The sequence below is a fragment of the Canis aureus genome, chromosome 15, assembly GCF_053574225.1.
Source record: "Canis aureus isolate CA01 chromosome 15, VMU_Caureus_v.1.0, whole genome shotgun sequence".
Taxonomy (NCBI): domain Eukaryota; kingdom Metazoa; phylum Chordata; class Mammalia; order Carnivora; family Canidae; genus Canis; species Canis aureus.
Genome location: NC_135625.1, coordinates 63,203,899 through 63,225,326, shown reverse-complemented (window position 1 = coordinate 63,225,326; position 21,428 = coordinate 63,203,899). Strand labels below are relative to the sequence as shown.

The 21,428-nt window shown below is 40.1% G+C and overlaps 1 protein-coding gene, 1 long non-coding RNA gene and 1 other non-coding gene across 17 annotated transcripts in view; 1 reads left to right on the top strand and 2 right to left on the bottom strand.

Moving 5' to 3' along the window:
* The window catches only part of LOC144285036 (uncharacterized), a 115,431-nt gene extending 108,529 nt beyond the window's left edge, over nucleotides 1–6,902 (bottom strand). For 3 of the 9 annotated variants that reach the window (XR_013353421.1, XR_013353424.1, XR_013353428.1), the window contains exon 1: nucleotides 5,860–6,895. This is a non-coding gene — a long non-coding RNA (uncharacterized LOC144285036). Of the gene's footprint in view, nucleotides 1–5,142; nucleotides 5,685–5,859 lie in introns of those variants that run through there. The other 6 variants (XR_013353427.1, XR_013353426.1, XR_013353420.1 and 3 more) reach the window with 4 other exon arrangements.
* Nucleotides 6,903–7,225: 323 nt separating this feature from the next.
* TPK1 (thiamin pyrophosphokinase 1) overlaps nucleotides 7,226–21,428 on the top strand; it is a 325,016-nt gene continuing 310,813 nt past the window's right edge. For 2 of the 7 annotated variants that reach the window (XM_077850270.1, XM_077850266.1), the window contains exon 1: nucleotides 7,226–7,461. Coding sequence is in view for 2 of the 7 variants with exons in the window: in XM_077850268.1 (XP_077706394.1) it covers nucleotides 7,419–7,461 (43 nt within the window). In the remaining 5 variants the exon portion in view is untranslated. The remainder of the gene's footprint in view (nucleotides 7,462–21,428) is intronic. The other 5 variants (XM_077850271.1, XM_077850272.1, XM_077850268.1 and 2 more) reach the window with 5 other exon arrangements.
* LOC144285188 (U6atac minor spliceosomal RNA) lies at nucleotides 10,599–10,728 on the bottom strand. The gene has a single exon (XR_013353571.1). It is a non-coding gene; the product is annotated as a U6atac minor spliceosomal RNA (small nuclear RNA).

The window sequence follows — 21,428 nt, the reverse complement described above, 5'->3', positions numbered from 1 at the left end:
AAGGAATCCAGAAGAATCAGGGTGTTGGAGAAAGAAACGGAGAGACTCTGGGAGGAGCAATAAATGATTTCAGTTTAGCCACTTGAATCAGAGGTAATGGTCAAATATTTAAGTGGAAACATCCTGAAGGTAGTTAGAAATGCTGCATGAGCTGTCATAGTGAGCTCAGAACAGGTATGCATTTTGAAGTTGAGAGTAGATGTAGATGAGCTGATGGAAGCTGCCTAGAGATGGAAACTCCAAGACCACTCCAGGCAGCTGTAGAAAGAATAACTGTTGCAGCAGAGGGGAGTTGGCACCTTGGCTCATAGCCTCCTATAGATTTTCCCCCACCAGTTGTGTGGAGCCACACTGTTCTGCAAGACTTTAAAAGATGTGCCAAGAAAAAGGTGTTACTTGTTCCAGTGTCTTTGAGACATTCTGTGTTTGGAGATAAACAGCTTTTCCTGGTCTTCATGAGATGTTTAAAGATGGATAATGTGTTATAATTCTCAAAGGAGTTTAGTAATAGTGTGCTGTGTTTTCAGAAGTTACTGCACTGCAGAAAATTTTTATTATAGAATCTTTTGGAACAATATACCATATATTTTGAACTTTATCAGCTCAAGAAAATGAGGGCAGAGTGGAAGATAATTGGGAAGGAAGATAAAGAGCCATCTTTGTGTCCTGGAGAAAACCACATAACCTGCTACTAACAGGAATTCTTTGTTAGAATCCATTGAAAATTTGGTTGAAGCGATGGAATCTCTACTCTGAAAATTGTACCATGTTTGTATGTGTGGTGTCTTCTTTGGAAGCCCCGAACATGCCAGTGATTAAGAATAATGACTCATAAAAAATAGAAGAATGACTCATTAATTTTCTTTTATATACATTTTTACAAACTTAATTTTTTTAATATGCTGCAAAATATTAATACATAAAATACAAAATATGAAATCAAAAGTTATATTTCCCTCAGCCTGAGGTCTCCTATGTACTTTATCTCTTTTTCTCAGAGATCACTTTTTTTTTTAAAGATTTATTTCTTTATTTGAGAGAGAGAGAGAGCACTAGAGGGAGTGAGCCGGAGTGAGAGGGAAGGGTAGAGCGAGAGGGAAAAGCAGGCTCTCCACTGAGCAGGAAGCCTGACATGGGGCTCAATCCCAGGACCCTGCGATCACGACCTGAACTGAAGGCAGACGTTTAACCAACTGAGCCACCCAGGTGTCCCTCAGAGATCACTTTTTTCTTTCTATGGATATCCAAATGCATTTTAAAATATAAGTGGGATTGTTCTGCCATTTGCATTTAAAAAATTTACTCTGTCATGAGTATTTTTCCACGTGACGGCATATTGATTTTGCTTATTTAAAAAAAATTCCTGGTATGATATAATTTTCTATTCCCTTGTCACCACTCTTTATTAATCCATTTGACAAATCTTTATTGAGTCTCTGTTATGGGTGTGGTATCCTGTTGGCTGGAGAATAGCAATGAACAAAACAGATATGGTTCCAACTCTTAGGGAGCTAGTAGAAGACAAATGATAAAGAAATAAACAGGTAAGTTAAACAACTACAGATTGTGAGGATAGCTATGCAAGAAAACAATCCTAGATGAGAGAAGGAGTGACTGGGGAAGAAAGATCTATACCAAGTCTTGATGAATGAGCCAGCTGTGAGAAGAACTGGAGAAGGGGCATCTCAGGCTTTTGCAAACAAGTACATTATGAGCATTCAGTTAGTACTCATCGATGGCTTGCTCTTTGCCAGCAACTCAGCTAGAGTATGAGGATGCAAAGGTGAACTATTAAAATTCAGTCCTTGTTGTGTTGGAGCCTGTATTTTAGGGTAATGAATTAAGATATAAAAGACCTTAGCACAATGACTATAACAAAATAATTGTTCAATAAATGTAAATTTGTTTTATTATTTAAAAGTTTGCAAGCTGGAGACACATGGGTGGCTCAGTGGTTGAGCATCTACCTTTGGCTCAGGGCGCGATCCCAGGATCCTGGGATCCACTCCTGCATCGGGGCTCCCTACAGGGAGCCTGCTTCTCCCTCTGCCTGTGCCTGTGACTCTGCCTCTCTGTCTCTCTCATGAATGAATGAATAAAATAATTAATTACATATTTTTTAAAAAAATAAATAAATGTTTGCAATCTGATAAATTTATCTCACTGTTCAAATTGGCTTTTCCAAATGCTACCAATGTTATGATAAAGGAAATGTTCAACTTTTATCGTTTGTGGGCCTTATTCCTGCGCTCCCACAGAAATTATATTTTAACATTTACTAAGGTCAAAATGAGTCTGCAGAACCCCAAAGCATGGGTTCTATCTGCATCCCAGGCATGCATTGTACATCTGCTTTGTTAAAGCCTTAAGAAAGCATTTTGAACATAAAAATTAAGAAAAAGGAAGAAACTTACCTGGTTCCTGTAAGGTTCAAGTCCTATAGCCCTGCATATACTAGAAACTTACGATAAGGTCTACAACTTTCTTTTCTTTTCTTCTTTTTTTTAAGATTTTATTTATTCATGAGAGATGAGAGAGAGAGAGAGAGAGAGAGAGGCAGGCAGAGACACAGGCAGAGGAAGAAGCAGGCTCCATGCAGCGAGCCCGACGTGGGACTCGGTCCTGGGACCCGATCCTGGGACTCCAGAATCATGCCCCAGGCTTAAGGCAGGCGCTAAACCGCTGAGCCACCCAGGGACCCCCCAGTCTACAACTTTCTGATATGTCCTTTGTCTAATGATTTGTAACTTTTTATGTTAAAAAATGTATATAACCCCATAGCAAATGTTCCTTTGCCAGAGAAGTCTCGTGTAAAGATTGTGTATCCAGGGCAGCTGCCCTGACTTGGGCTCAAATTAATCTCCTTTCTTTTAGAAATTCTAAAAGGTTTATTCATTTTGTGTCAACAGTTGTGTTTTTCACATGTTTATTTGCCATTTGAATATTTTCTGTAACTTTCCTGTATATATCCTTGGTCATTATTTTATTCTTTTATTTACCTTTTTTTCCCCTAAGATTTTATTTATTTTATTCATGAGAGACATACACAGAGAGAGAGAAAGGCAGAGACACAGGCAGAGGGAGAAACAGGCTCCATGCAGGGAGCCTGATGTGGGACTCCATCCCGGGTCTCCAGCATCACACCCTGGGCGGAAGGCAGCGCTAAACCTCTGAGCAACCCGGGCTGCCCATATTGTTTTGTTTACCTTTTACTGATGGATTTATAGTTCTTCATAAGATCTAGATAGAACAACCACTTGTCTGTTATATATGCAAATATTCTCCCTTCACCTCCAGTTTGTTGTCTTTCTAGTTTCACTGGTGGCATCTTTAAATATGTGGACTTTTGAAATTTATTCTAGTTAAGTATTTCAATTTTCTTCTTAACAATTTTGGGAGGCACTTGGGTCTAGGTTATGCATAAAAACTTTGCAAAGGTGTATGCTACAGTTATAAACAGTGATGTCATCAAGATGTACATGGAGTACCATATTCATGGAGCAGGATAAATATTTGCTGCAAATCGATATGTGCTAGCACCGGGCCAGGTGCTTATCTATCACTTGATCTCTAAAGAACCCTTCCTAAGTAGGCAACATTGTTTCTCTCTTATACCTGAGGAAACTGAAGTTTCAATGTCCCACAGCTAGTAGGTGACATAGTTGAAATGGCCCGTGTGCCTCAACTATGATTGCACATTCATGGTATTTAATTAGCAGTTTGGTTTGAAACTGTGTATGAGATAACGTGTACATTTGGCTTAAGAGGCAAATAGGAAAAACACCTGGAAATTCTATTTATCTGGTAGCTAAAAAAATGAAGGAATATAGACAATAGCGTACTCTTCTATAACTGGATTGATGAACCCTGGGTATTGTGAGATAAACTGTCAGATATTAAAGCAGTTAAAACATTTTATTTAGGAACTACCAATAGTAGAAGAAACAGCTGAGCTCCATTCTGATTTGTGCAGAAGTGATTTGGATGTGTTAAAGGGGGAATAAGGGAGGGAGAAGATGAGGACCTAGTAGGGTCAGAGAACGAAGAATGACACAGGGTAAGTCAGCGTCAGTGTGATTAGGACAGCTCTGCTGGCTAGAAGTAGGGATTCTATCCCCCCCGTAGAGACTGGGAAACAGAAGCTCTATCCTTCCTGCTGATTATATTCCAAAGAAAGGGTTTCAGGTGCTAGAAAGAGAGAGTGCATTAAGAGAGAGAAATAAGTACTTCTGAGTTGTTAGAGATACATGTCTCAATTGTAAGCCCTTTGAGAGGTCAGGGCCTATCATCAGGTGTTGGCTAGAACAAACACTAATTTTGGCAGCTGTGAAGATGGGAACAAAGGACTCCAATAATTCGAAAGTAATACCTAACAGACAGGATGGGTTCCCTGATGTCACGGGAGGAAACGCTAACAATTTAAACAGGCAGAATGACCATGAAGAATGAAACCAGTCACCCAGCCTCAAGTGACAAGCTTGCACAAAATTCAGCAAAATTTGCAAAAAGACTCCTGCAACACTTTGTGTCATGCTCTCCAAGGGCTGCCACATCCTGAAACTGCCACCAGAAATTATCGAACTGTATCCTGCTTGCCATTCTGCTCTTGAAACTAGTAGTTGGGGACTTAAATCTGACCAGGTTCCATAAAAAGCACAAAATTTGAGTGTTTTGCCTAATTCTTCCCTTTCAGAGCATCCTCTTAGTTTGTAGCTGAAGGTTGCATTTCCCTGTTTGCAAACTGCATGATAATACAACCTTTCCTTGCCTTTGACCAAATCCACATATTCCAGGATTTTTTGTTGACAAGCTTTCTCAGGCAGGCATTTTATGGGGGTGAGAGGAACAGCACTGGGGTCAACCAAGCAACAGGCCTGGTGCAACTAGAAGCCATATTGGAAGTTGGTCAGGTGTGTTAGTCTCACGGAGGTCTCCAGGAGCTTTTGTGTGCTTGAGAGATGTGCAGTTCTCACTAGATCTTGGAGCCATGATTTATGAGCAACATTAAATATAGAGATTGGAACTAGGGTGGTCAAGTCTAAAAATCACATCACATTAGAACCTTGAGAAAATTCAGCTTAGCCTAGAAAAGGTAAAGCCTAGGTAGTTGTCACAAGCATGCTGTGGAGGTGCACACATGAGTCCTGTCTTTCCACAGTGTCAGCTTTATTCAGTCATAAAGCAAGGTTGACATAATTGTAAAGCAGTTTCAGGATTTCAAACTCAATGACTTTTTGCCACATGTTTACCTTAGCTTCCCATATATCATACCTAAGCAAAGCTAAGACAACAAAGTCACCCAACAAACAAGCTACAATAAGGGGTAGGAAGTTAATGAACCAAAATCAAAGTCTGTCTGGGAGTGTGCAGTTGAGATAAGGACTCACTCCAGTCAGAGCGAGCCCCTTGGCATGTGCTGCTTGTTATGTTCAAGCCATGGAGAATCTCTGTTCAGAGATCCATAGGGCCGAGCCTTTGTTGGCAAGTGCCTTTTTGATGTGATCAGTGGTGAAAGGATCATTATCTAGAAAGTCTGACAGTTTCTTGCAAAGGTCCTCACTTCTTAAAGTTTAATCAGACTTGAGCCTTCACAGATCTCCTTTGGGTTTGCTGATTATGAGTCCTGGGTATCCTCAGCTTGTACTATTTTCCATAATATCTGGTCTTTGCGACAACATCTTTGGCTGCAAAAATCACTGCTTAAAATAGGTCACTGACATGAGTGACTCTATCTTGTTTTGTGCTCTCTTCAGTACATTTAGGATGATTATGAGCACCAGGGATCCCTCTAACATGTGGTATTCATGGGAGGTGGCGGGGGGGAGCAATGACAGATACAGGCAGGGGATTTTTGCTTACCTTAAGAAATTTTCTGGTGATTAGGGTTGCTCAATTTTGGAAAAGGCTGCATGGCAACAGAATGAGCTCTCCATCCTGGGAGTGTTAAGGAACAAATGCAACCTCATTTGTTGGGTTGCTTAAAATTTGTTTGGGTAGCTTAAAATTTCTTCCGTCTAAAGCTTGACTGACCTTGGGGCACCTGGGTGGCTCAGGCTGTTAAGCGTCCAATCCTTGATTTCAGCTCAGGTCATGATCTCAGGGTCCTGGGATAAGCCCCCAGTTCTTCTTAAGCTCAGTGGGGCATCTGCTTGAGGATTCTCTCTCTCTCTCTCTCTCTCCTTCTGCCCCTCCCCATGCTTTCATGCTGTGGTTTCTCTCAAACAAATAAATCTTAAAACAAAACAACAACAAAAAAACTCAAAAAACTTGATTGACCTGGAAGATAAAACAGCAAGTTATGTTGTCAGCCCAATGCATTTCCTCGGGAATGGCAAGGCACTGCAATTCAGGACCTGCAAGCTATGGCAAGACCCTAGGCAAGTCCAACAAACGGGAGAACCCCATTATTTCAGCTAGAAGGAGGCTGATTTGAAGGGATAGTTGCAGAAAAGCAAGGTTCAGGGTGATGAGGGTTTCTCATTGGCCCGGTTTGCAGGGGTTGCTCAAGGACGCCACCAACATCTTGTCCCGTTGGGGCCTGTTGCTTCCTTCTTCAGGAAGATTCTCCCGTTGGGGTCTCTAATCAGTCCTTCCTCTAACTGGCAGGCGAGCGGTCCACGTTAGGGAGGTTTCCCTTTCACTACTTTCCGACAACTTTTCCTGATTCGGTGCACCAGGGAGGGAGCAGGGGCTGGGCTGGCGCAGGCGGGCTGGGCAAGGATGCAGCAGGCAGGCGGGGGAAGCAGGGGGAGCGGGGAGGGGCCCGGGAGCACGCGCCCCGGGGGGACGGCAAGTGTGCTAGGCGGCGAAGCCGGGCTGAGCGCCGCGGAGGGCAGCGGTCCACCAGAGAGCCCGGGCGGGACGAAGCCGGACGAAGCGGGCGGGCGGGCGGGCGGGACGCCTCAGCGCGGCGGGAGCGCGTGCGCGTGCGCGGCGGGGGCGCGCCGCTCCGGAAGGGGGCGGGGCCGCCTCGCGCGCCGTTCCTTAAGCCTGCGAGCGTCTGCCGCGCGCCGCCGAGGCTCCTCAGCTGAGCTCGGAGCGGTCGATCGCGCTCCGCTCGCCGCCGGCTCCACCCGCCGCTGTGTAAGTGCGGCCTCCGCTCGGCGAGCCGCCCGCGTCCTGGGCGCGTCGTGGGCGCGTCCTGGGCGCGCGGGGGGCGGGGCTCCGCGGTCCCCGGATGCTGGCGGTGCGCGCGCGCGCGGGGCGGGAGGAGGGGCGGCCCCCGGGCGTCGCGCCCCCGGTCGTGGCTCCTCCCCGCCGAGCGGGTCCGCCTCCGCCTCCGCCTCCGCCTCCCGGTGGGGGCAGCTCCGCCCGGAAGCGGCCGGCGTTCCGGAGAGTCGGCGCGCGCTTAGTTAAGAGCGGGGGCGGCTTCTAACGCGGCGTTTCTGTTTCCTTAAGGCCGAGCCCCGCAGCCCGGCATGGAGCATGCTTTTACCCCGTTGGAGCCCCTGCTTCCTACCGGTACTGTACCTTTCCCCGCGCCCCGGGGCCCCTGGCCGGCCCCCTCGTCGCAGCCCCGAGAGGTCGGACGCAGAAAGTGTTCCCGTTGGCCACTGGTTCCCGAGTTCTGAGCCCCGAGGCCGACTCCCCGACCTCCTGCCTCAGTCCCCCCCCCCACGCCCCCCGTAATAAAAACCAAAAACCAAAAACCAAAGCGGGGGCTACACCGTCGTCCTGGCCGCACGGAGCGGCTCGATTTCCCTGCCGGGCTGCCCTGGAGGAGCGCGAGCGCCCCCTGCGGCGGGAGCCCGTGGGCCGCGAGCCCTGCGACTAGGCTCATCCGCATCGCCGGCCCCGCCGAGTCGTAGACCCCGAGCTCATCCCGCCGGTGGTGCGTGGCCCTACAAGTCGCCCGAGGGCCGCAGAACTCGCCTCAGGGTTGTCACTGCCTTAGAGCTGCAGGCCGCCCTCCCCTGGGGCGCAGGCGGGAGGTGCATTTGCGAAGCTAGCGTTCCTTGTCGTGTGTAGTCACGGACCCACGGGATAACCTCTTAGTACTGTGTTTCCTCACCAGCTTTTCTTTGCAGTGTAGAACTTGTGTTTTATCAGTTTGCAAACTTCTTTAAAAAAAAAGAGAGAGATTTTTATTTATTTACTCACGAGAGACACGCAGAGGCAGAGACCTAGGCGGAGGGAGAAGCAGGCTTCTTGGAAGGAGCCCCTAAGCGGGAGCTTGATCCCAGGACCCCGGGAATCCTGCCTTGAGCGAAAAGCAGTCGCTCAACCACCGAGCCACCCGGGCATCCCTCAGTTCGTAAATTTAAACGGAAAGCATAATCCGATGTTTAAGGTTTCCCATAAACACGTGAATAAACGGGTCTGGCGAGGGTATCTGGGGTTTGATGGGGTTTGATGTGGGCTTGCCCAAGTTGTTGCACATCCTGGGAGTGTGGTTGGTAAAGAACAGGAGTTAGGGACCTTGACTTCTTATTCTCCAGTTATTCACCATGCTGAGTTTTACACAAATGCCTTTATTATCTTGCTTGCACGTGAAGGAAAGTGGTAACAGAACTAGTATCTAAACCCAAACCTGACTTGGTTAAGAGGTTTGGGGTTTAATTATTACTGTAAATAGCTTTTCTTTTCTTTCTAAGATTTTATTTATTTATTCATGACACACAGACACAGGTGGAGGGAGAAGTAGGCCCTGTTCAGGGACCCCAATGCGGGACTGGATCCCGGATCCCCAGGATCACTCACGCCCTGGGCTGAAGACAGCGCTAAACCGCTGGGCCACTGTAAATAGCTTTTCAAAAGTTGAGAAAAGCAATGGCCAACATTTTTGCAAAATAAGTTCTTGGTAACTTGGTTATCCCGTGGTAGCCAAACCAACAGCATTTCCATAAGTAAACATCGGATCCCCGCGTTCTGTTGATAATTTAGTTTTGTGGTGAAAACCTAAGTGCTTTACTGTGATAAAAGAAATTTTTGACTTTTAGTATTGGTGGGCCCTGGGAAGCTAGCTATACTCAAACATTTACTAAGGTCAGACTGACTCTGCAGAACCTCAAAGCATAGGCTCTGTTTGTATCCTGAGCACATACTGTACATCTGCTTCATTAAAACAAAACCCAAAAAGGAACATTTTGTACACAAAACAAAAAGGAAGAAACTTCCCTATTTCTCATAAAGTCCTAGGAACCCTGCAAATTCTAGAAATTTAACATCTTCAGCACTCTGAAATGTTGTCTATTGACTTGTAACTTTTTATGTAAAAAAAAAAAAAAATGTGTTTAGTTGTATGTGAAATGTTCCTTTGCTGGAGCACACTTGTCTTTGCTAAGATAATGTATCTAGGGCAGCTGTCCTGACTTGGGCTCTAATAAATTTTTTTTTTATTTTTAAGAAATTCTAAAAGATTAATTCATATTGTAGCAACATACGACTGAAGATTTCTAGTGTTTTCTCTGTTGAAAGGAATTTATCCTAGAGATAGTACAGTATAGTAAGGGAATCAGAATCTCTAGGTTTAAACCCTAGTTTTGCCACTATTTACTAGTGTTAAATTACAAAAATTCAGCAGTGAATGTTAGTGATGTAATTGACATTATTAATCAATTTGTGAAATTTGGCAGCATCCCAGCAGCAAGTAGAGGGGAGCTCCAGAAGGCTACAGAAAGGCAAAGGTTTTTCAAGGCAGGACAAGGAGATCAACAGAAATAAAGATTGTTTGGAATGAGGTCATCTTCCTTTGGGGAGATGGAGCATGTTCCAGAGAGACACAGGCAGAAGGAGAAGCAGGCTCCATGCAGGGAGCCCGACGTGGGACTCGATCCCGGGTCTCCAGGATCACGCCCTGCGCCGAAGGCAGTGCTAAACCGCTGAGCCACCCAGGCTGCCCTCAGACATTTAATGTGTACCTAGTAGCGAAGTAGCTTTTCAGTCAGTAACTTCGGTGGATCTCATTTGTAGACGTGGTTTACCTGTGATACTTACTCAGATTTAGTGCAGCGGGCTGCCCAACAGTTAAGCTGGCTCTCTTAGCTAATTGCCGGGTGGACCAAAATGTTTACCCCTCTGAGATCCCTAGGTCAGAGAAAGATTTATGGTTTTTTTGGATTTTTTTATTTTTTAGTAGTGGGGAGCAACTAAAAAGTAAGTTTATTATTTAAAGAAAAACAACTAATGTAGATTGTGAGAGTAACTTATTAATAGTTGGCATATGTTCTAAATACTCATTTTGGTCCATAGGCCTCAGCATGTTATTAGTCTTGTTTTAAAGAAAATGGATTCATATTATAAATTGTTTTGTAAACTATTCTTTTGGGATAGTGAAAATGTTTTTTGTTTTTTGTTTTTTTGTTTTTTTTTTTTTACATTGTATATGTTCAAATTTTTTCAAACAAGTGTTTCTAAAGTCCATCCTACTTAGCCAATGTTATCATTCTAAAATTTTGGTTTTGTAAATTCTGTGTGTGTATATGTGAAAATAAGTAAGATAGGAACTGTTTACCATTTTCCAGCAACTTTTTTCACTTATTATGTTATCCATTTATATAGATATCTCAAGGTTTCTTTTTAACTTTAATACCAATGTACCTAATATATAATTAGTTTCAGGTGTACAATATAGCGATGCAAAAACAAAAAAAAAACCAAAAAAACGATGATTAGATGCCACAAAGTAGGTGGCAGGGACTTAACTGTGTGTACGTTTGTTGTCAGGCCTGAGGGCCTCATCCATCCTTGTCAAGGGGAGTACTCATTTTCTCTCCTTTCATACAACACTTCAAGTTGCACTATAGACTCAAATGAACTAGTCTTTCTTATTAGACATTTAGGGTATTTCTAGTTTTTATTGTTACTATCTACAATGCATATTTTTGATCATGATGTTTTTGCATATATATGAAAATGTCAGTATTATAAATTCCTAGAAATGAAATTGTTGGATTAAAAGGGTATGTTTGCATTTCTGTTATCAGGAGGAACCGACAACTAGCTAGTGTGTATTTTTTGTTAGTAGGTGCTGTAGGGGTACAAAAGTGAAAGGTGTGATCTCTTCTATTCATGAGTTTATGGTCTGGTTGGAGAGTTGAGAACAAAATAAATTCTAGTTAGATGTTGAATTATGTATTATAGGAACCCACATAGAGAAGTTAGGAACTCAGGGGAAGGAGATGAGTGCAGTTTGGAGTAGGCAGGAAGTCATGGAATGGATAGACCTCAGCTGTGCCTCTTTAAAAAGCACTAGATTTCAATTGAGAGTAGCCTAAGGGGAGCAAGAGAGTAACATAGAAGATGTGCCCTGAGTGAAGGCTTAGTGCTGCCTTCGACCAGGTATGAGCTCACCTGGTGGTGAGTGAAGAGAAGTAGGTCTGAGAAGGTTGGAGAGTGCAAATGAAGATTGTGGTTGAGGAGTGAGGGTAGTACCAGATTGTGGAGGATAGAGAAATTTAAAGCAGGATGGGAGACAAGTGTTTCTGAAATTTTCTGTATCTCCCCGCCCCTTGGAACATTCTTTTTTTTTTTTTTTTTTTTTTAAAGATTTTATTTATTAATGAGAGAAACAGAGAGAGAGAGAGGCAGAGGGAGAAGCAGACTCCATGCAGGGAGCCCGACGTGGGACTCGATCCCAGGTCTCCAGGATCACGCCCTGGGCTGAAGGCAGCACCAAACCACTGCGCCACCCGGGCTGCCCCCCTTGGAACATTCTATGCAAAGCTGTCATCTCTGTCACAGTTCTGTATTGTTAATCTCATATGGGTTAAAGTCCTTCTCTTGGACTTGAAGACGCTTTGAGTTCTGATTCCTAACTACTTTTCCAGAATACATTTTATCCTTCTCTGTGCCCAAGCCAAGTGAACTACCCATGTTTATTAGAACATTTGTTCCAGATTTAATACTCTTGCCTTAGCTAATGCTAAATTTATCCCCTAGAATGTTCTTTTTCAATCCTTAGAGTTAGTATTACATTTTAGCCATTTGGTGGATGTCTAGAGGTATCTCTGACTTTAATCTATGTTTCTTTATGGCAGAATGCTGATTTTTTTAACGTTTATTGGCCTTTTGCAGGTCTTTTGTGAAATATTTATGACTCTTGCCATAAAGAAGGGGAGGGGTCTATCGTTTTACTCTTTTTTTATTTTTAAGTAATCTCTATACCCAACATAGGGCTTGAACTCATGACCCTCAGATAGTCATATGCTCTATCAACTGAGCCAGATAGGTGCTCCATCTTTCCTTTTTTTTTTTTACAAATTAGTAAAGAGTTGCCTGGCTGATGCAACATGTGATGCTCAATGTTGGGATTGTGGGTTCAAGCCTCACATTGAATGTAGAGATTACTTAAAAAATAAACTATTTTAAAAAACAATTTGTAATTTTTGTTTTTCTAAAAATTGATGTATAATTGACATAATACTGTATTAGTTTCAGATGTACCGCTTAATGATTTATGTGCATAGTATTGCAAAATGATTGCCAAGCAGGAGTTTCTCATATACTCTGCATGCAGCTCTTTAAATCTTGATTTTTCTCATCAGTAATATACAGAGAATGAGACTTTCCAAGGACAGTTATTGGGAAGATTTAAGATTACGTGTAAAGCATTTTAACACTGATAAATGGCAAGAATACAAACATTTTTATTTTTCTCATTGCCTTAACTTTTTATCTAAAGATTTTTGTTTTAATTCATAATGAACAATATTTAACTGTTCTAGGCATACAATTGCTGTTTTAAACTCAAGCATAGGTGATTTTTCAAAATGTTTTTGTAAATAGGGACAGTTTCTGGCTTTGTTCTTCAGTGATCATTTTTTTTCATGAGCTTTATATTCTGAACTCCATATGTTTGAAAGTAGATTTATTTTAAACACCTGATTGCTAAAATAAAAGTGAAGAGTCAGACTATCTTCAGAACCATTATTTCACATGTACTTATTTCATAAATGTAAGACACAGCAAATGAAGAGGTTTTTATTTCTGGCTAAAAAAAAATTGATGTTATTTAAAAATTTTTACAACATAGTACATGCGCATTATAAAAATTTAGAAGGTAAACAAAAGTGAAATAACAATGCCATATTCCATCCTCTCAGAGATTACCACTTATTGCCATATATGTGTGTAAGTGGTATGTGTGTATTTATATCCTTCCAGATATTATACCATGAAGTATTGTTAAAGTATTATATATATAATTATATATATGTTATATATGTAACTATACAGTGAAGTGTTTTTAAACCTAAAGGAGAACATACTATAAGTTGTTTCATTCAGTTCACAACTCCACTTTTTCTACCGAAAATTTCATAGTACCTGTCCATATTTCAATTTTCCCCTTGTTCCAAAAATAACTTTTCTAGTTTCTTGTTCCCAACTGGGACCACCTGTGTGTTCTTCAGTCTTTTTAAATCTTGTTCAGTTGTTCCTCAGTTTTTAAATCTCCCTTAAGATTGAATATTGAAATTCTAAATCACTTTTATATCACTCTTAAATGGATCTGATGGAATAAAAAATATGGCAGATATGAAACATTATTCACTTAATATATAAAAAACTCTAGTTTTAAAAGTTCTATTTTATTTTCCCCACCTAATTTGATCATCATAAATAAATTTTATGCTAGAAGGCCTTTTATCTATCACTTGGTATTTCTTTGCAAAACGATTATATACATTTAATTTTTAAAAAGATTCCTGTGACCATAATGCTCTTGGGAATTATTTCTTCTAAACTGAATTACCATGGTTGAGATTTATTCTGAATTTAATTACCATTTTAAGTACTGTTAGTACACACTTGATCAAGTCACTGTAATTGTATTAAAATTTTTTATTATAACTAACATTTACATAACACTGTGCTAGGTGTAGTTTTAATGCTTTAATAGGGCGAAGCCTATACAAAGTTTAGGAACTAGAAGACTAAGGTTTGAGTTTTAGTCCATTATAAATTATGTGACATTGGGCATGTCACTTAATTTCTTAGAGCCTTAGTTTCTTTATGAAAAATAAGAATATATCCAAACATTAAGTCCTTGGGCAAATTTAAGATAAAGTATAAAAAGCCGGTTTAAGGAGTAAAGTTCTATGCAAATGTACAATTCTTTCCAGTAGATGAACTTTATTATACTGATGATTACATTTTGGATTTTCTATGATCTTTTTTTTGAAAGTGAGAGAGCGGGGGTGAGTAGGGTCAGAGGAAGAGAGAGAATCTTAAGCAGGCTCCATCTCACAATGCTGAGATCATGATCTGACCCGAGATCAAGAGTCAGCCGCTTAACTGACTGAGCCATCCAGGCACCCCTCTACCTTCATTTTTTTTTTTAATTCTTAAAGGGGATATAGCTACTTATTTTAGTGTTTTCAGTCCTATTAGGCAAGTTAGCAGAACTATTCTGTTTCCTGAATTCTGTATTTTTTCTCATGCTTCTTCAACTTTATAGGTTCATGAAATTATTAATAGTGGACATACTTTTTTGATGCCTCATGGTTAAATGGTAATAAATCCAGGAATATTCTGTTCAGTATAGGATTCATGCCATCTCTTATTTTTGGAATTTAATTTCCATTGAAAATGCCCGCTAACCTAACCTCACAAGAAGCATGATAAACTCTAAAGAGGAGTATTGGCGTTCTCTAATTTACCAGTTGCTAATTTGGGAATTTCTGGGAAACTGAATCCGGAGTTCTGACTTTTTTATAGTGATAAATGTATCCTGGCCACCTGTGTTCAGTAGTTCTCTGTATTTTGAAAGAAACCTTCAGATGTCCCAAACATAGCTCTGAATTATGAACTCCCATCCCTAATCTACTCAGGAAATCATAGTAAGAATAACCCAGGGGTAGACTTGAGTCTTCTGTATTTGCATTTTGTTTTAAGATTAAACATGCTTCAGTATATAGTAAGAACACATTTTTTTTGGTTATATCTACCAACTAGTTAGGCATTTTTTTTTTTTTTTTGAAACTTGATTTGGTGTCCTCTCTGGGTCTGTACTGTACAGTACAGTGGCCACTAGCTGCATATGTCTATTGAGCACTTGATATATGGCTGGTGTGAGTGAGGAACTGAATTTGTAACTTAATTGTAAAAGCCAAAACTCTACTCGGTAATTGGAAAAAATTTAAATGTTTGGAACAATGTATTCATGTACTAAGGCTGCCATAACAAGGTACCATAGACTGGGTGGCCTAATTCTCAGGCTAGGTGTCCAAAATCAACGTGTTGGCAGCTTTGGTTTCTTCTGAAGCCTCTCTCCTGGGCTTGCAGATGCCTGCCTTCTCTTTGTATACTCGAGGATTGCCTGTTGGATTGTTTTACTTGTGTTCTAATCTCCTATTCTTACAAAGACCCCAATCCTATTGGATTGGGTCCACCCATAGGATTTTTTTTTTTTTTTTTTTGCTTTAATTATCCTTTTAAAGGCCCTATATCCAGGGATCCCTGGGTGGCGCAGCGGTTTGGCGCCTGCCTTTGGCCCAGGGCGCGATCCTGGAGACCCGGGATCGGATCCCACGTCGGGCTCCTGGTGCATGGAGCCTGCTTCTCCCTCTGCCTGTGTCTCTGCCTCTCTCTCTCTCTCTCTCTGTGACTATCATGAATAAATAAATAAAATCTTTAAAAAAAAAAAAAAAAAAAAAAAGGCCCTATATCCAAATATCCAAATAGAGTGACATTCTGAGGCACTGGTGTAGGACTTTAACAGGAATTCTGGGAGGGCATAACGCAGCCCCATACAATATGGCAATTTACTTTCAGCTGAAAGTGTTTTTGGTTGTCTTGGTCCATAATTCAGAATTGTCATGATTACTAAGGGAGGTTTTTAATGTCCCTCCAATAGAATGTAGATGGTATATGAATCAAAAAGACAGTTTTAGTCGTACTTAGTTGATGTTTTGTGCTTCTATATAAAGTTGATTAAAACACTTTTTGTGTATCAGTTATGGGCCATACTGCAAGAGATGCTATAGAAAAATAATTGACAAACCTTACTGTGAAGAGTTCAGCCTGCAGCAGGCCATTCAATCCAATAGAAATGTAATTTCCTATGTAACTTAAACTTTTTTCCAGTGGCCTCATTAAAAAGATAAAACAAGTGAACTTAATTTTAATTGTATATTTAACCTAATATCTAAAATGTTACTTCAATATATAATCAGAATAAGCAACTATTAATGCAGTAGTTGACTTTTTTCATTAAATATTTTTTATTCGTTTGAGAGAGTGAGCGCATGTGTGTGTGCATGCACCAGAGTGTGAGCAGGGGCAAGGGTCAGAGGGAGGGGGACTAGCGGACTCCCAGCTGAGCAGGGAGCCTGGGTCAGGGCTGGATCCCAGGACTCCGGGATCAGGATCATGACCTGAGCCCAAGGCAGACACCTGACTGAGCATCTGAGGTGCCCCAGTAGTTGACATTTTTTGTACTAAATCTTCAAACACCAGTGTGTAGTTTACATCTGAATTCAGATGCTAAATTTTCTTTAGAAATATTTGATCTGTATTTAATGATAATTTGTGACAAATATATAGAAAACTTGTCATTTTTTTTAAGATATCATTTATTCATTTGACAGCACAAGCAGCGGGGAGCAGCAGGGAGAGGGAGAAGCAGAAAATTTGTCATATACTCTATTCATATCAGCAAGGAGCAACTAATAGACTCATAATTTTGGAATGAACTTCATACACAGGAAATATTCCTTTACTAAGGGGAAGCCTTTGGAAATGGATATTGGAGTTCGTACTGGGACTAAAAACCTGAGTTTTCTGATGACCTATTTTTCCTAAAAGTAGCATGGCATTTTGTTATTTAGATCAGAGCACTATGCCTGCTTTGAAATTTGGAAAACTTGCAGGCTTTTTTTTTTTAAACTTTATGGATGGTAAAGAAATCTCTGGCTAAAGCTGCTGCTTAAGGATTGTTATATTTTTGTTATCTGGGGCTAGTTATGATATCTAAGAGACAAAGTAGTGGATTTTCTAGTTTCAGGGGTTAATCATCTTACTTTACTCTCCTGCTACATCAGAAATCCATCCCAGGTAGTTGTCAAGTCTCTTAAATGTTCAATGGGAAATTTACTCCTTTGACTAGTTACACTTTCCTTGGGGTAGGACACATAATTGTTGGAATTCTTTTTATTCACTTATATTTATTTCTGACTTGCTGCTATAACTAACCTTCACTTTGTGTGTTTGCTGTAGTTAACTTTTTCCTGTGCTTTGATTGATTCTCATACCTGCTTTAGTTTTTGTCGTTCTTTTAATTAGTGTCACCATATTTGATGACAGAAATGTTTGGCTTATCCTCATTGTTAAGGGACAAATTGTTTCTTTTGCCTTAAGTAATATCTCATTAACTTTATAAGCCAGCTTTTCCACATCATCTAGAGAATCAATTTCCTGTGTTTTACTGGCATTAAGTCTCTAGCATCCCCACCTCATCTTTCCATATTAGCATTTTAATAGCTACATGCTTTTAGAAGCTAATGCCTCCAAAGTGTTTAAAAATAATCTTAATTCTTAAAAAAAATTTGTAACTTGGTATAATGTAGCTTTATCAGAAGTACTAGTTTTCTTTTAGATGGAACCATTGAAATTACCAAGTGATGTTATGAAGGCAGTTTTAATGTTCACAATGCTAAAATGTTATGGCTTGATCACACCAAAAAAAAAAAAAAAAAAAATCTGTGGGTTTTGATACGTTAACACCAGATGTCTTTTGAGGTTTTCTAGGAAAATGAGGTGTGTTTGTGCATTAACATCCCATCAAATGAATTTTATTATCTTTTTTTTTCTTGATTAAATCCATCAGAAAGAGTTATTCTTTGTAGGTGGCAAACAGATGCTCAAACAAATGGATTTCATTCTGAGAGTATTCCTATATCTTTATCACACCATTGTCTTTGAAGTTATTCATTTATCACAGTGGAAGAGTTTCTTTTGTTTTTATGACTTTTGGAGAATTTAAGCTTTTGATTTACTTTGAGGTCATGTGTAAGGTTGTGGCTTCTGGCCCAACTGCTGCTGCCTGTTGAAGCAACTTTGTTTTTCATTTTCAAAGTAGGAAAACTGCTGTTGCAATTTATTCCCAATATAGTAAAGATGTGAGTAGTGAATCCGATGTGTGTGTGGGTGCAATCTTAGAAATCCTAGTGTTTGCAGGACAGGTGTGTCTTCCTTAGTGTCCCTCTGAGATGGCCATCTGGCTTTTTTGCTTGAACACATTCAGGTAGCTCTATTTGAGGAAACATATACCATTGTTGGACAACTGATTGTTAAAAATGTATATTTAAAATAGGCTGAAGTAGACCTTTCATTCCCTTATTTTCCAGCTGAAACTGTGTGGAAGACTTTGACTTGATTTCTTCTTAGCTGCCTTCAAATATTGAAACACTTTAACCAGATTCTTCCTCTTTTTTCTCTTCTTCCAGGCTAAATACTATAGTCATTTGTGCAACAGTTACTTGAGTGCTGATATTAGGAGCTCGTCTAGGTACTGGAAGAGATACCAGCAATTTTCTTGAGTTTCATACTTTTTAAATCCACTAGCCCACTATGGGTATCTATAGTCTACACTTGGAAAATTGGGTGTTCTTGTCAAGAATGCTTACTGGGAACTTTTTTTTTTTTTTTTTTTTTTTAAGATTTTATTTACTTATTCTTGAGAAATACAGAGAGAGAGAGAGGCAGGCTCCATACAGGGAGCCCGACGTGAGGCTCGGTCCCAGGACTCCAGGACCACGCCCTAGGCCGAAGGCAGGCACCTAGCTGCTGAGCCACTAAGGTGCTCCTTAAGAATTCTTTTTCTTTTTTTCTTTAAATTAATTTATTTTTGTGTATTTTTTTATTGGAGTTTGGCCAACATAGAGTATAAAACCCAGTACTCATCCCATCCAGTGCCCCCTCAGTGCCTTAAGACTTCTTTAGAGTAGTTTTAGGTTTACAACAAATTGAGAGCAGGGTTGTATAGGTTTCCGTTGTGCCCCCTGCACATGCACAGCCTCCACCATTATCACTTCTTACCAATCACAGTGAGACATTTGTTAAAATTGATACAACATCATCACCCCAAGATCATAGTTTATCCTGGGGGTATACATCCTATAAATTTGGACAAATGTATAATAGATCCATCCCGAGAGGATCATATGGAGTATTTTCACTGCCTTTAAAAATCCTTTGTGCTCTGCCTGTTTATCTAAGTTCTCCCACTCCCAACAACTACTTAGCTTTTTGTTTTCTTCAGAGTTGTGCCTTTTCCAGAATGTCATAACTCTGAATCATATAGTTTGTAGCTTTTTTCAGATGGACTTCTTTAATTGATCATGCATTTAATGTTTCTCTGTGTCTTTTCATCGTTTGAGAGTTCTTTCCTTTTTTAGCACTGAGTAATATTCCATTGTCTGGAGGTACTACGGTTTGTTTATATACTTGCCTACTGGAGTACTTCTTGGTTGCTTCTACGGTGTGGCATTTATGAAAAATGCTGTCCATATCTGCGTGCAGGTTTTTGAGTGGATACAAGTTTTTAACTCCTTTGGATGATGCTTAGGAGCACCATTGTTGGATCATATGGTAAGAGTATGTTTAGTTTTTGTAAGAAACCAGCCAGCTGTGTTCCAAAGTGGCTGGACCGTTTGGCATTCTCACCAGCAATGTGAGACTTCCTATTGTTCCACATCCTCACCAGCATTTGGTGGTGTCAGTGTTCTGAGATTTTGGCCATCATGACAGGCTTGTTATATTATCTGTGATAGTGTTGTTTTAATTTGCATTTTCCTGATGACATATGATGTAGAACATCTTTTCATATGCTTATTTGCCATCTGTATATCTTCCTAGGTGAGGTGTTCAGGTCATTAGCTCATTTTATAATTGCATTGTTTGTTTTCTTATTGTTGAGTTTTAAGTGTTTCTTGTATATTTGAAAAACAACCTTTTATCAGGTGTGTCTTCAGCAAATATTTTCTCCCAGTCTGTGACTTACCTTCTCATTCTCTTGACATTGTCTTTTGCAGAGCAGAAATTTTTAATGTTGCTGAAGACCAGTTTATCAATTATTATTCCTTGGGTTGTACCTTTGGTGTTATGTCTAAGAAGGCCTAACCTTACCTAAGAACATCTAGGTTTACTTCTATTTTACCTTGTGGGAATTTTATAATTTTGCATTTTACATCTGTTTTGAGTGGATTTTGGTGAAGAATGTAGGATCTGCATCTAAATTACTTTTTTTGCCTGCGGATGTCCAGTTGTTCCAACATTATTTTGTTGAAAGGACCATCTGCTCTATCGTCTTGCTTATGCTCCTGTGTCAAAAGATTGGTTGACTGTATTTGAGTCTATCTCTGGGCTTACTGTTTTCCACTGATATATTTGTCTAATCTTTTGCCAAGACCACACTGGGAAAGCTTTAAGTTTCTTAGCATTAAGTGTGATGCTTGCTGTAAGTACTTTGTAGATAGTCTTTATCAAGTTGAGAAAGTTCCCCTCTGTTTCTAGTTTACTGAGAGTTTTTATGATGAATGAGTGTTGGATTTTTTCAAAATTTTTTTATGCATGTAGTCTTATAATCCTACTATATTTCTTTTTTAGTCAGTTGATGTGATGGATTACATTGATTTTTGAATGTTTGCTCAGCCCTGCATATCTGAAATCTAACTTCATTGTCATGTATAATTCTTTTCATACTTTTCTTGAATTCATTTTGCTAATATTTTGTCAAGGATTTTTACATCTATCTTCATGAGAGGAGATTGATCTGTAGTTTTCTTAAGATGTTTTTGTCTGATTTTGGCATAAGGGCAGTGCTGACCTCAGAAAATGAGTTAGGAAGCATTCCCTCTGCTTTGATCCTTTGAAAGAGATTGTGTAGAATCTTTCTTATATGTTTGGCAGAATTTACCAGCAAACCTACCTGGGTCTTGTGCTTCCTATTTTGGAAGATGGTTAATTTTTGACTCAATTTCTTCTTCTTTTTTTTTTTTTTTTTTTTTTACTCAATTTCTTTAATAGATACAGGTCTATTCAGATTATCCATTTCTTCTCGTGTGGATTTTGGCAGATTGTTTTTTTTTCAAGGACTTGATTTATCTAGAGTATCATGTTTTTGAGCATAGTGTCATCCATCATATTCTCTTTATATCCTTTTAATTTTCATTGTATCTATAGTGATGACCCTCTTTTATTTCTGTGTTTCCCATTGCTTTAAATGGTAGTACCTGCAGGGTATTGAGAGTCTTGCACCAGGAAGGTTTTGAAAAATCATCAGAGGAGATGGATGCTTTAGGATTCCTAAAAACAGCAACAACAAAACAGGAAAATGGAGCTATACAGACCTTTCTTTGTATTTAGAAATTTCCTCTCCTTTTTTTTTAAGATTTTACTTATTTATTTATGAGAGATACACACACACACACAGAGGTAGAGACACAAGCAGAGGGAGAAGCAGGCTCCCCATAGGAAGCCCAATGTGG